Source organism: Esox lucius, chromosome 4 (genome assembly GCF_011004845.1).
Source record: "Esox lucius isolate fEsoLuc1 chromosome 4, fEsoLuc1.pri, whole genome shotgun sequence".
NCBI classification, from domain to species: domain Eukaryota; kingdom Metazoa; phylum Chordata; class Actinopteri; order Esociformes; family Esocidae; genus Esox; species Esox lucius.
This window is the reverse complement of record NC_047572.1, coordinates 20,227,085-20,239,403: the sequence shown is the minus strand read 5'-3', so window position 1 is coordinate 20,239,403 and position 12,319 is coordinate 20,227,085. Positions and strand designations below refer to the sequence as shown.

The window sequence follows — 12,319 nt, the reverse complement described above, 5'->3', positions numbered from 1 at the left end:
TTCTGACCTTATTTATACAGTCTATGGTTCTGACCTTTGAGACAATTAAAAGGGACTGTGCTGAAAGATCTGAGGGACAAACCAGGCATATACACAGTAGCCTATCTAAAAAGCTTGTCAGAAATGTATTCAAGTGCACGGCCATGAAGAGATTTAAAAATTAATAAAGCAGCCAAATCAGGAATGTAAGGAGTAAATAAGATTGTGACGTCAAAGGAAAACAGCCTATTTTTTGATCACACTAGGTGGCAGTATAGACCTCTAAGGTTTATTTTAGGCTCGCGAAGAAAAGGAGAAAGCGGAAGATGGTGTGTCATATGATATATAATTCCGGAAATGGTCTTGAATAAATATCCTGCCAGAGCAAGTTAAATGTACAATTTACAATAATTTAGGTTTGTTCAAACATTTACCATATATCATGTCGTCAAGCCATGCCAAAGTTGGTGCATCCACAGATTCGAGTTTTTTGGGAGGAAGGATACCATCAGAAATCGAAATCATGGCTAAACACCTGAAGGATTTAGACCAAGAAATGTTTAGAAAAATTCTTAAAGGTTGGTCATTTAACTATGGCTTAACTATATATTGTTCAGTTTTCATTTTTCGCACTCGCTCTTTTTCTCTCTGATCACACACGCAACTCACGCAAAACACACGCACAACATTCTGACATCTGTTTATATTCCCAGCGGTGGTGAATGCTATTGAGGGCAAGGACTGCCGGGAAGCAATGAAGGTTATTGCGGCAAATGCTGCCATCCCTGAAGAACGGTTGACTTATGTTGTGGCTGGAATGTACAGACTCCTTAAAGAGGCTTTACGTATACCAATGTCATCTTTAAAACAAGAGGTAAAAACCTGGTTACTGTACTAAAATCATGATTTCATACACCGCCCTTGGTTCTGTTTTATTGATGTCTTTTTTATGACTCCTTCGTAACACAATCATTTGTAAAATATTCTAGGTTTTCAAAGAAGATTTAAGAGAACTAAGGTATGCTTTTTAATGTAATCTTCATCAACTCATCAACACTTCTAAAAGATGGTAGCAGCACAGTTTCTTCCGTCTGTATTCCAAGGACCTGATCAACTTCATTCCCCAAGAAGTGATATGAGGCATATCATTTTACAAATTAGCCTCAAAGGAATTTGTTGTTCTTGTTTTTGCATACGTCATCATTATGACGATGACGTCATAAACTGTAACTGACTTTATGCTTAAGAGTCCACATTATTCCATGTTTCATACCATACCATCAAGTATTAGATGGGAATGTGTTAATTTTTTTTCAGCTAAACCATTAAATTCTCTCTTTGTAGGATACCTGACGAATTCATCACAGACTTCTCAAGTTTAGTGTTTGGCAGTCGGTATGTTTACTTTTATGCCTTAACTCTATCCAACATTGTCACACTCATTTTTGTTGTTATGTAATATCATTGACGCCATTTCGGGGAACACATTTCTTCAACCAAAATCCTGGTGTGCCAGCATTTGAGTGGTGGATTTTCTGTGTACAGAGACATTTGTGGTGCTCGTTCAGTGGCTTTGGGTCTGCTTACTGTCTCATGCTATTCTTGTGGTTATCAGACGAACAACCCTGGAGGCCGTGGCTACCCAACTGGGGCCTAGACTACCCTCCGTGGAGGATCTCAGATGGAGAGTGGACGTGGCCATTTCCACAAGGTACACCATACTGTACTTTTGTTCACTACCGTAAGGATGTTAATGTCCCTGAAGTGCACACAATGTTACTGATTCATGGTCACATAGCATTGTTTGATAAATACTGAAGACATTTTATTTTGTAGTGAACTTTTTTATATCCAACATAATTGCTGATATTTTGTAGAGTATGTGTGCATTAGATTAGTTTTTTTGTTTTCTTGTAAGTTCCCTAGCTCGTGCCTTGCAGCCCTCCATTTTAATGCAGATGAAGCTCTCTGATGGAAGTGCTCATCGCTTTGAGGTAATGACTTTTTAACAACTTATATGTTAAGGCTTTGATATGTCTGTCGGTCTGTCTGTGTGTGGGTGTGTGTGTATATATAGGGGTGTGTATATACAGCTCTGGAAAAATGTTTGACCATTGCACCTTTTTCTTTCCTTTCCAAAAAAGTCGAAAAGTAAGGTTTTGAGTGAGGAAAGAGACTGGTGTTTTGCAGATACTATTTAATGATGCTGCCAGTTGAGGACCTGTGAGATCTCTGTTTCTCAAGCTAGACAATAATGTATTTGTCCTCTTGCTCAGTTGTGCACTGGGGGCCTCCCAATCATCTTACTACTCTGGTTAGAGCCAGTTAGCACTGTTCTGTGAAGGGAGTACTACACATCATTGTACGAGATCTTCAGTTTCCTGTCAATTTCTCATATGGAATAGCCTTCATTTCTCAGAACAAGAATAGACTGATGAGTTTCAGGACATTTTAAGCCTGTAATCAAACCCACTAACGCTGATGCTGAAGATACTGAACCAGTCTAAAGAAGGCCAGTTTTATTAATCAGCACAACAGTTTTCAGCATTGCTAACAAAATCACCAAAATATTTTCTAATGATAAATTAGCCATTTGAAATAATAAACTTGGATTAACAAACACAGGAGTGATGGAATGCAGGTATTCCATTGTTTGCCTATGCAGGTATTCCATTAATAATCAGCCATTTCCAGATACGATTGTAATTTACAACATTAACAATGACTACACTGTTTCTTGAGATAAAGGATCTCTTGTAAAAAAATAAGTGATTCCGTAGCTCTGTCAAGAATCCATGGTTTGCGTGAGATAACAACTAGCATTAGTTATGGTGCATTGGCCCAATCCCAAATTTACAGGTGGCGTCTTTTGAATGTCTTAACAGGATGAGAGATTTGGTGAGAGATGTGTGTTTGGTGTTGTAACCTAGTATATTTATTGACCTGTGTTGCTATGACTCTTAGTGCTTTGTGTGACGTGTTCTCTTACATTGACTGTATTGCAAACAGCTGGTGGTCAATATCAATTCAGCAATTGAAAGGTTGCGCATAAAAGCCTACAACCTCCAAGTTGGTGTAGGCTAATTTTGCAAGTAATAGCAAATTATCTAAGATGTGAAAACACTAAATATACACAGGCGACATATCGACTCTGGTTTCATTCATAGTTAGTTTAAAATAATGATTTAATCTGAAGACATTGCTTAGGCTACTTGCACAGCTTCAAGTAAATGTAATTACTTACTATATGTTTACCAAAAGTTGAATGCCACCTCTTAATATGGTTATGGTTGACCATGTGCATCTCTAATCTGTAGCTCACATTCAAATTTTCCTAAGTGCTTGAGGAATTACACATTTGCAATATTTTTTTATGACTGAGTGAGTGCAGAGAGTGGCGAGACTACTGGTCATTGAGTTTATTACATTTCAACAAGAAAACATTTGGTAATTGTGCATGTTTATTAATTGTAAATGCATTTGGAGATTTTTGGCCAATTGTTGTAAATGTGGCGCTACTGAGCCAAAACAAGTCCCTGAATATTGTACATTATGTCATCAAACCCACTTACTTTCAAACGTGGAATATCTTAGCTATCTGAGGTATGATGGTGATTTAATGTATAGATTATGCACATTTAAACAACACATGGGACTTTTACAATGTTTTTTGTCATTCACAAAAGTCCCACATTGAATCTTTCTGTGCTGTTAATAATTTATATTTAAATGGTTTTGAAACCACTTAAGGCAATTGAGAACCAATTTGTATTTTCAATGATGGCTTGGCCAAAAGCATTAAAATGCAAGATGACGAGACAACACACAGAAACACATAAATAATGTAAAGAATGCATTTAAAAGTAACTATTTACAAGGGAATATAAAATAAACATAAATGTTATAACATAAATTACACTCAAAATAGCAAGACACATTTAAAGAGAGATTTGAAAGAGGCAGCAACTACATTGATCCAATAATCTCCAATTGAAGGCTCTTTTTTTTTAAATTAAATACAATATTTAAAAAGAAATGAATGACAACCAAAGGAGGTGTAGGCTTTAGGAGTGACCAGAGTTTGAAATCAACTGGAGAGCAGGTTGCGCTTGGTATAGTAGAAGTTAAGGCATGAGCTAATGTACACGTTATCACGTCAGACCAATTTAGCTGCTTATGCTTATTCTAGGTCTATCATTGTAAATAGCACTTCAGGTTGTAACAAGAATCCAAGGACGTGCAGCAATTTCTTTAAACTTTCTGTGGAAAATGATCTAGAATATATTAAAACCTGGACCAATAAAACTACACTGTAATTGCACTGTCCCTACTTTAGCCAACTGCATTGACAACATGGCTCAGACTATTGAATACGGGTTAAGTCTTTTAGGCTATTAACATGTTATGACGAAGGATTATGAGATAACAGTGTGGTGTCTCCAATCACAGTCCAATTGGGTCAACCCCCTAATTTAATATACCGTTGTTGTTGTTTTTTCTCTGTAGGTGTCTGTTTCCAAGTTTCAAGAACTCCGGTATAATGTTGCACTTATTCTTAAGGAGATGAACGATCTGGAAAAGAGAAGCATTTTGAAAATTCAAGATTAACTCTGCATGTCAGTAAGATCGTAAAGGATTTTCATCTTGAAGGTTTTTGTTGTTTCCATAAAACAGATTTATATATATTTTACATGTAACATTATAGATAATAAATGTGATAAATTCTACTAAAATGGTTGTTGTGTGTTTTTAAATACCACTTTTATTTGCACTTCCCATAAAATGTGAAGTATGTCATTAGAGTTAGGGGGGAAATGCTACAGTGACATTGTGGTAAAAGTTATGGATCTACTCATAGGGTGAACCTCATTAAAGTTTAGACCAGTTGACTGGGTTAGACTGATGACCCACTTTTAAGTCACTGTAATGGAAAGTTGGCTTGACCCTGATATAGAATCATAACTGTTTAAAATGTGGTTTAGTTAATTTGCAAGCTCAGGCGACTTAAACATTTTAAGAACCTACCATAGAAGGTATCTACTGTGGTGTTACTTTTAAAACTTACAGCACATACTGTCTAAAAAGAGTACGATGTAGAAAATGTTTTCCTTATGAGAATCCTATGAAAAAGAATAACCCTAGCAGACCGCTGAAATTAGATTTTATTTCCCCACGAATTGTGCTTTCATTCATCACATTATACCTTAGAGGATCTGATTGGTCAAAAGACAAATAACAGACATCAGAGTTGGACTGTATATGAAAAAAGGTTCCTTGGGGGTTCTTCAGCTGTCCTGTTGGGGATTTATTTCTGTTTGTTTAAAGGTAAAACTTTTTGGGTTCCATGTCTAAACTTGGTCCAAATGTAAGTGGAGTAGGCCCATTACGCATTAGTTCCATTTCAGGCCGTTGACCGACTTCGATCCACACTCCAGACGCTTTCAGTGTTACAACTGAATCGTTAGGTAACTGTGTTAGAAAACCCGTCCAATAGGAACCGCTGGCGGTGGTCACATGATACAGTTTATGTAACACTTTTTTTTTTTACAATGAGAATGTCTTTAATGGTGTACGATGATATCGTCTCAAAGTAGTGAGCTTATAAGGGAGAGAAGACCTAAAATAACTAAATGAACAGAACCCAACCTGTTACTTCCAAAAAGGGAGGCTTAATCTCGTGAAACTAATCAACAGCAGCAATCGATATGGAGACAAATAATACAGATGGTATGCTGTTTCTTGCGGCAGAAGCGTTTCAATCTAAAAACTTCGGGCTCGCAGCGGACGTATACGAATGCCAACTGCTGCACCTCCGAGACCCAAGTACGCAGCAAGATCTGCTGTTGAAGCGAGCAGATGCCCTGGCATTTGATGGGAAATTGACCGAAGCATTCGAGGTCTACCGGAAAGCTTCAGAAATCGAGAGACTACAGCCAGTCCAGCTGGATAATCTAATTGAGTATCTATCTACTATTATTAAAACAAAAGATAGGACAGACAGTCAAACCAGACAGGAGACAAACTCTGTTTGGGTTGGATATGATGCATTTGCCTGCAGAATTTGTTATGGATTTCTATATGAGCCAGTTACCTTGCCTTGTGGACACTGCTTTTGCAAAAAGTGCCTGGACAGAGAAAAAATGCCTCTCTGTTGCAAAGAGTGCAATGACTGTACCAAACTCAATGATGTTAAAAATTATAGAGTCAATGTTGTTCTTAGTAACTTGTTGTCGAAGTGGTTTCCGATTCAATTGCGTGCTGTACAGCTCAGACGTGAGGGAAATGGACTATACGCAGAGAAAAGAATGGATGCTGCGTTGGAAAAATACAACGAGGCAATACAATTGGGTAGGTTATTTTGCATGTACTTTTAAATCCGAATTAATACGGTAAAGGGATGACCTTTATCAAAATACCGCTACAGTAGCTCCTGCTTCCAGTCTGGTCATTGGGTAGTTAATTGACCGTTGAATCAGTGATGTAACGTCTGCGTTATGTAAGCTTTGCTACATAACAATTCAATATGGAAATTATTCCTAACAATGTGTCTTGTTTATTGCTAGGCTATAAACACTACTTAAATGTAATGATTTCAGACGCGGACAGAGTTGAATGTGAAGGCTGATTAAGCTGTTATGGCACCAAGAATTACTTAACATGTGGACAATGCATTTTTTCCTTCTAATTCTGTTACACAGCAAAAGGAATGTAGGTCAAGAAATGGTAGTAAAAGTTCAACCGCAGACGAATAAACTTAGATTGGTTTCGCTGTTGTGTGTCCTATTGATGTCGTTATTTAAAAATTGTCTTCAAATGTTGAACAATAATATTATCTTTAAACAATAATTCAAAATCCTGCATTTTCATTGTTATATAAAAGAAAATGAACATGTGTATAGTTGTGACAGAATTCTGACAGGATGCTGGTATTGAAGAGGTGATCCAGTTCAACTTCTATTTACGTTTCTATGGAATTTGACTTTGATACATACTGTATCTGTAACATGTGTATATAAATGTCCATCCAAGTAAATCTGTTCATTTTACTATCCAGCTCCAAGGGACCATGTGCTCTACAGCAACCGATCACAGATCAATTCCAGTCTGAATAATTACGAGGCTGCACTTAATGATGCAGAGATGGCTTGCAACCTCATGCCTCTTTGGTCAAAGGTGGGTGTTTGACATTTTCCTTTTTAATAATTCAATTTACCTTTTCAAATTCTCATTGAAACAAAACGGTAGGGTTGTACTGTTTACTGAACATTTGTATTATTTTCTTCCAGGGACATATTAGAAAAGCACAATCTCTTGTCACTTTGGGTAAATGTGAAGAAGCATTAAGAGAGTACCTGATCGTCATTACATTAGATCCTGAAAGTAAACTGTCAAGAACAGAGGCTCAAAAGATTCTGAGTGATCTCTTGTCCCCTGTCACTGATCAAGTACACAACAGAATCTTGGACAGCACAAACCTACTATCTTCCAGAACGAGAATCAAAGGTAGCATACTGAACACCTCAGCTTCAAGCTGCATCACCACCACTTCCTCTAAGTCTTACAAGGTAGGATCAGTAATCCTCCTGTCTTTATACATTACGCAGTATTATTATGCAGCAGTAAATAGCAATAAGTAGTTAAGAGCTGGTGATCTTAGTAAAATGTTCTTCTGTTACACTTTCTTCTAGGACGGCAAGAATGTCATCACCTCTGATGAGAAGTTGACATTGTTGCCCTTGCTGAGTGAATCTAAGAGCGACAGTTCATTTGAGACGATGTCATGCAGCGAAAAGAAAGGAGAAGATCAGGTTGACCTGAGTATCTGCCATCCCACTGTTATCGACAGGAGTGTCTTCTTCAAACGCAAACGTAGCTCTTCAGAGGACAGCCAAGTAGATAACGGTGACATCTGTAAGCGCTCTAAATCTGGTGAGTTTAAAGCTCTGTCGTTGGGCCTTTTAACATTTTCTACAATTTCAAACTAGCTTGAGATTAACAATCTTACTCAATTGGTTCTTCTTTACAGAAATGACCCAGAATGAAGAGGCAACTTCCTGGAGTGCAGTCCTTGCTGACCTCATAGACCCATCTGACCTGGAGTGTTCTCTGTGTATGAGGTAAAAACAGTCTTCATTCCTTTCATCTGTCCATGAGAATACTTGAAGAGGAGTTCTAGTATTTGCCACTTATGTCTAAAAGAATAGTGCCACAGAGGTCATCATAAGTCTATTTCTAAAAGCCTCAAGTGAACACAAGATATTGATCATCCTTTTTAATATTATGAAACAATACAGACGCATAGGTAAACATTTAGCCTTCTTTTACCATTGTAGTCTACACTGTACGTAAAATGAACTCAAATAAGATAACCTGATGGTAATCATTAATGGAGAAGTGAGAGATGTTTTGTTATACCACTCTATTGCATGATATTGTATTATTTTTCTGCGGTATGTCCCTAGGCTCTTTTATGAACCAGTCACCACTCCATGTGGCCATACTTTCTGTTTGAAATGCCTTGAGCGATGCCTGGACCACAACCCCAAGTGTCCCCTCTGCAAGATGAATCTGGAAGAGTACCTGGCAGAAAGTAAATACAACAAGACTGTCTTGATGGAGAACCTTATCTGCAAGTATCTGCCAAATGAGCTCATGGACAGGCAGAAAGTGAATGCGGAGGAGATTGAAGACTTATCCAAGTACGTCCCAAAGCAGCACACAGGTTCTTCCAGTGCTGTGTAAAAATTACATTTATTCCAAGTTTCCTCATCTGTTGCTAAATATAAAGTCGTCATCCACAAAATAATACTTTTCTGACAATACTTTCCTTCTCCAGTCTAAACAAGAATGTGCCTATATTTGTTTGCACCATGGCCTTCCCCACTGTTCCATGCCCCCTTCACATCTTCGAGCCCTGCTACCGGCTGATGATCCGTAGGTGCATGGAGATGGGTACCAAGCAGTTCGGAATGTGCCTCGGCGATAACCTCAAAGGGTGAGTAGACCCTGGACGCAGCAGAGAAAAGCAGTCTGGAAGGTTCTGTGGTTAGGCTCTGGGTATCGCTGTCACCTGGCAGTAGATTTGAATAGCTCAGGAGCCTTAGGATGGCACCGGAGCAGGTTTTGGATGTCATATTGGGTAAGCAACTTTAGATTGTGTAGCTGATACTCTGTGGCCCACTTGGCGGTCAGCCTTTGAATGTCTTATTTTTCTTACTATATTTACTTGTGCCTTCTCCATAGGTTTGCAGATTACGGTTGTCTCCTGGAGATCCGAAACGTGGAGTTCTTTGCGGATGGCCGCTCTGTTGTGGACACCATTGGGAAGAGAAGGTTCAAAGTCACCGAGCATCACCAGAGAGATGGATACAACACAGCAGATATTGAATACCTGGAAGACGTTAAGGTAAATATTTATCTAAAAAACGTAGCATTTGCAGGAGTCATGCGTGTTTCTTTATTGTGCCGCTAATAAAGGCAGTTCTGGTCCCTTATAGGTGGAGGGTGTGGCAGAAAAGGAGCTGCAGGCTCTTCATGATGCAGTGTACGACCAAGCCTTAATCTGGGTCAACTCCCTCAAAGCAGAACAGAAGGAAAGGATTGTGGGACACTTTGGGCCCATGCCGGAGAAAGACTCAGAGCCACAGGTACATTTAATTCTGAATTCTGAATCTTAACTCTTTCTTTTAACATGAAAAAGTTTGTCAGGATTCTTATGGTTGTTTGTGTCTCTCCCCCCTGTAGTCCAGTCCAAATGGGCCTTCCTGGTGCTGGTGGCTGCTGGCAGTCCTTCCTCTGGAGGGTCGAGCTCAGCTGCCTTTCCTAGCTCTGACCTCCTTGAAGGACAGACTCATAGGCATCCGGAGAGTACTTCTTTTCATATCCCGCAACCGCACCTCTCGGTAACTTTAAACCTCACACAACTACCCATCTCTTCCATCTGGGGGTTTGTGTTTTTTTGTTTTGACTTTTTGTTTGAAAGACCAAATTGTAACAAGCCTTTTGTGAAAATAGGTTACTATTGGCCAGTGGGCTCTAATTAGATTGCCGAAATGTAGTGACGATTGTTCCTTCTGAGGATTGGAAAAGGTTACTTACGGACTCAGTATTTTAATCGGTATGCTTTAAAGACAGAAATGATTGATTTAGCGTTTAGAATATCTTATTATTTATGAACAATGTGTGCATGACAACACGTTTACATCATGACAAACTATTTCAATGATGACTTATTTTTTCCAAAGGGTTTATTATACACAAACTGCATACTATCAATACCAAAACCCCTAAGAATATGTAAAAAAGAATGATAGAAATATTAATAGAATAAAATAGATAATGACAATACACTACATTACAAGTTCTGCTTATTATTATAAAAATGTTACCTGTTTTGGTGTGGATAAGTGCAACACACCTCCAGTTGAATCTACTTATGGAATATTTATTGGTATTTATATTATCTACTTGGCACTTTAGTTTCAGTAGTCACAGAGGTGCGGCACTGTTTTCCATGCATGGCAAGCAAAGGTGGGTTGTGCTTTGCCTTCAAGAAAATACAACTTTTATTGTTTTGTTGGATGTTACATATTTTTTTGCCTGCCAGGCTTTTTCATATATTTTTTTTTTTACTGTTATTTTTGTGTTTTATTGATCACCTTTTTTATACCGACGATATTGAACCAGGATGGTTTTGTTGTGTAAATGTGTTGTTGATCAAAAGTAATATTTTGTATTCCAAGGGCCAATTTAAAAATATTGTATTTATGTAAGGCTGCCTTTACTCCAATATTATATACGGCAGGTATGCTTATACAATAAGGATAACACAAGTGACAAAGAAACGAACAGTGATTGCAATAACGGTTACTACCCTGTGTAGCGTGATCGCTGGATAATACATAAAGGACAATGAAGTGAATGTGAACATGTAAATAATCCTGGACGAGGGTAATATCAACTTGAGTCTGGAATGTGCCGGATTTATCAGCCTTACCATTATTACCACTTTCCAATAGTGTCAATTTGATTTGAGAAAGAAGTCTTGAACTAGACACAATAACATTACTGTCCTGACACACATAAAGGGTCGGTTCAATACTGGACCGGTCGAACCATTCTATTAACTCCTGAACATCTTTTTGTCCCCTGGAATCATAAGCTGTAGCATACAAACCCTCAGTGGTTTCTAATCTTTTTCAACATTTAGTGCCTTAAGTTGAATTTCTTCCATGATGCCAGTACCATAAGGCTGAAACTCAGCAGGATTTAGACAAAGGTAGCATTCCATTGAGGAAGACCTGGCCCAAATATCATTTTGTTTTGCTGAATATGTGATATTTTCTTTCAGGAGGACTGTCATTTTAAGAGTCCTTTTTTAAAACAGTCCTGGTTCATTGTATGAGAATTTTCACTGTGTATCAAAAAAATGAAATAAACAACATTTTTTATTGGACTTTAAACAACAAAAAACAACATTGAGACTTTGTTGATTGGCATGTAAATTCAACTAGCTTCAATTTCCAAAGCCTTACACTTTTAAATGTATATTAATTTGAGCTGGCTATTGCATGAAAGCCAAATTGTCATTCATCAAATATGCATTTTACCTATTTACATCAGAAAATTCAAAAACAAATATACAAATTCCTTACCTTTTTGAATTCCACAGTGATGACTGAACCTTATGCTATTGATCTAAGTCAAATCTACCTCTGACATACTGACCTGTAGCTCTTCCACCACAGAACATGCTAATCCATTCATATTGACCTTGGTTTCTATGAATGGGGTGAACATGGGTCTTATTTTGATGGTTGTATAACACTTGTATAATTGCCTCTAACTGTATGTGTTTACAAAAATGAATGTATGTTGTAGGCATCTTATCCAATGTTATATTTCTGTTTTGATGGAGTTGTACTTTACAGTGGAATTGTATTTTACAATGTTAAACAATGTACAGAAAACAAACTTCTGAATAAAAAAGGCTATGCTCTGAGTTTGCAAAATTAGAGCTGAACCAAAGGTCATGAAAGTTTCTGTAGTCTGAATTATTTTCTTATGCGTTTGCCCATCTAAAGTTGGTTCAGTGTAGCTCCTCCACAAAGTAAAGAATGTTGGGTTGGAACTGATAGCTTATATAGAGCAGCATTGAGTTTACGCAATACTGTAAATGTAGGTCACGGTTAGAAGGAAGGAAACGATGTTCCACTCCCCCTGCCCCACTGACCCACATTCTGCAGTTCTACCCCCTGCCTGTTTTTGTGAGGAAATGACCTGACCTATACCCATTACTAACTACACCACAGCCGGCCTAACTGGCAGGGAGAGGGGACAT

The 12,319-nt window shown here is 38.0% G+C and overlaps 2 protein-coding genes across 2 annotated transcripts; both read left to right on the top strand.

The window, feature by feature from the left end:
• Positions 1-298: 298 nt before the first annotated feature.
• Positions 299-4,703, top strand: commd5 (COMM domain containing 5). The gene is made up of 7 exons (XM_010899474.3): positions 299-557; positions 693-853; positions 969-997; positions 1,324-1,374; positions 1,595-1,690; positions 1,898-1,973; positions 4,486-4,703. The coding sequence occupies exons 1-7, from the start codon at positions 422-424 to the stop codon at positions 4,585-4,587; spliced, it is 651 nt and encodes a 216-aa protein (XP_010897776.1). The 5' UTR covers positions 299-421; the 3' UTR covers positions 4,588-4,703.
• Positions 4,704-5,508: 805 nt separating this feature from the next.
• On the top strand, positions 5,509-12,009 carry LOC105027385 (LON peptidase N-terminal domain and RING finger protein 3). Its single transcript, XM_010899485.3, has 10 exons — positions 5,509-6,327; positions 7,034-7,152; positions 7,266-7,544; positions 7,668-7,908; positions 8,006-8,096; positions 8,442-8,678; positions 8,816-8,974; positions 9,223-9,385; positions 9,477-9,626; positions 9,724-12,009. Exons 1-10 carry the CDS (start codon positions 5,685-5,687, stop codon positions 9,883-9,885), a joined length of 2,244 nt encoding a protein of 747 aa, XP_010897787.1. The 5' UTR covers positions 5,509-5,684; the 3' UTR covers positions 9,886-12,009.
• Positions 12,010-12,319: the final 310 nt, after the last annotated feature.

Excerpts from the sequence above, each read along its gene's own strand:
- commd5 (XM_010899474.3), top strand. The coding sequence starts at position 422 with ATGTCGTCAAGCCATGCCAAAGTTGGTGCATCCACAGATTCGAGTTTT. Across the intron at positions 1,375-1,594 it reads AGTTTAGTGTTTGGCAGTCG|ACGAACAACCCTGGAGGCCG; the intron begins GTATGTTTACTT and ends TGTGGTTATCAG. Across the intron at positions 1,974-4,485 it reads GAAGTGCTCATCGCTTTGAG|GTGTCTGTTTCCAAGTTTCA; the intron begins GTAATGACTTTT and ends TTTTCTCTGTAG.
- LOC105027385 (XM_010899485.3), top strand. The coding sequence starts at position 5,685 with ATGGAGACAAATAATACAGATGGTATGCTGTTTCTTGCGGCAGAAGCG. Across the intron at positions 6,328-7,033 it reads CAACGAGGCAATACAATTGG|CTCCAAGGGACCATGTGCTC; the intron begins GTAGGTTATTTT and ends TTTACTATCCAG. Across the intron at positions 8,975-9,222 it reads CTCGGCGATAACCTCAAAGG|GTTTGCAGATTACGGTTGTC; the intron begins GTGAGTAGACCC and ends CCTTCTCCATAG.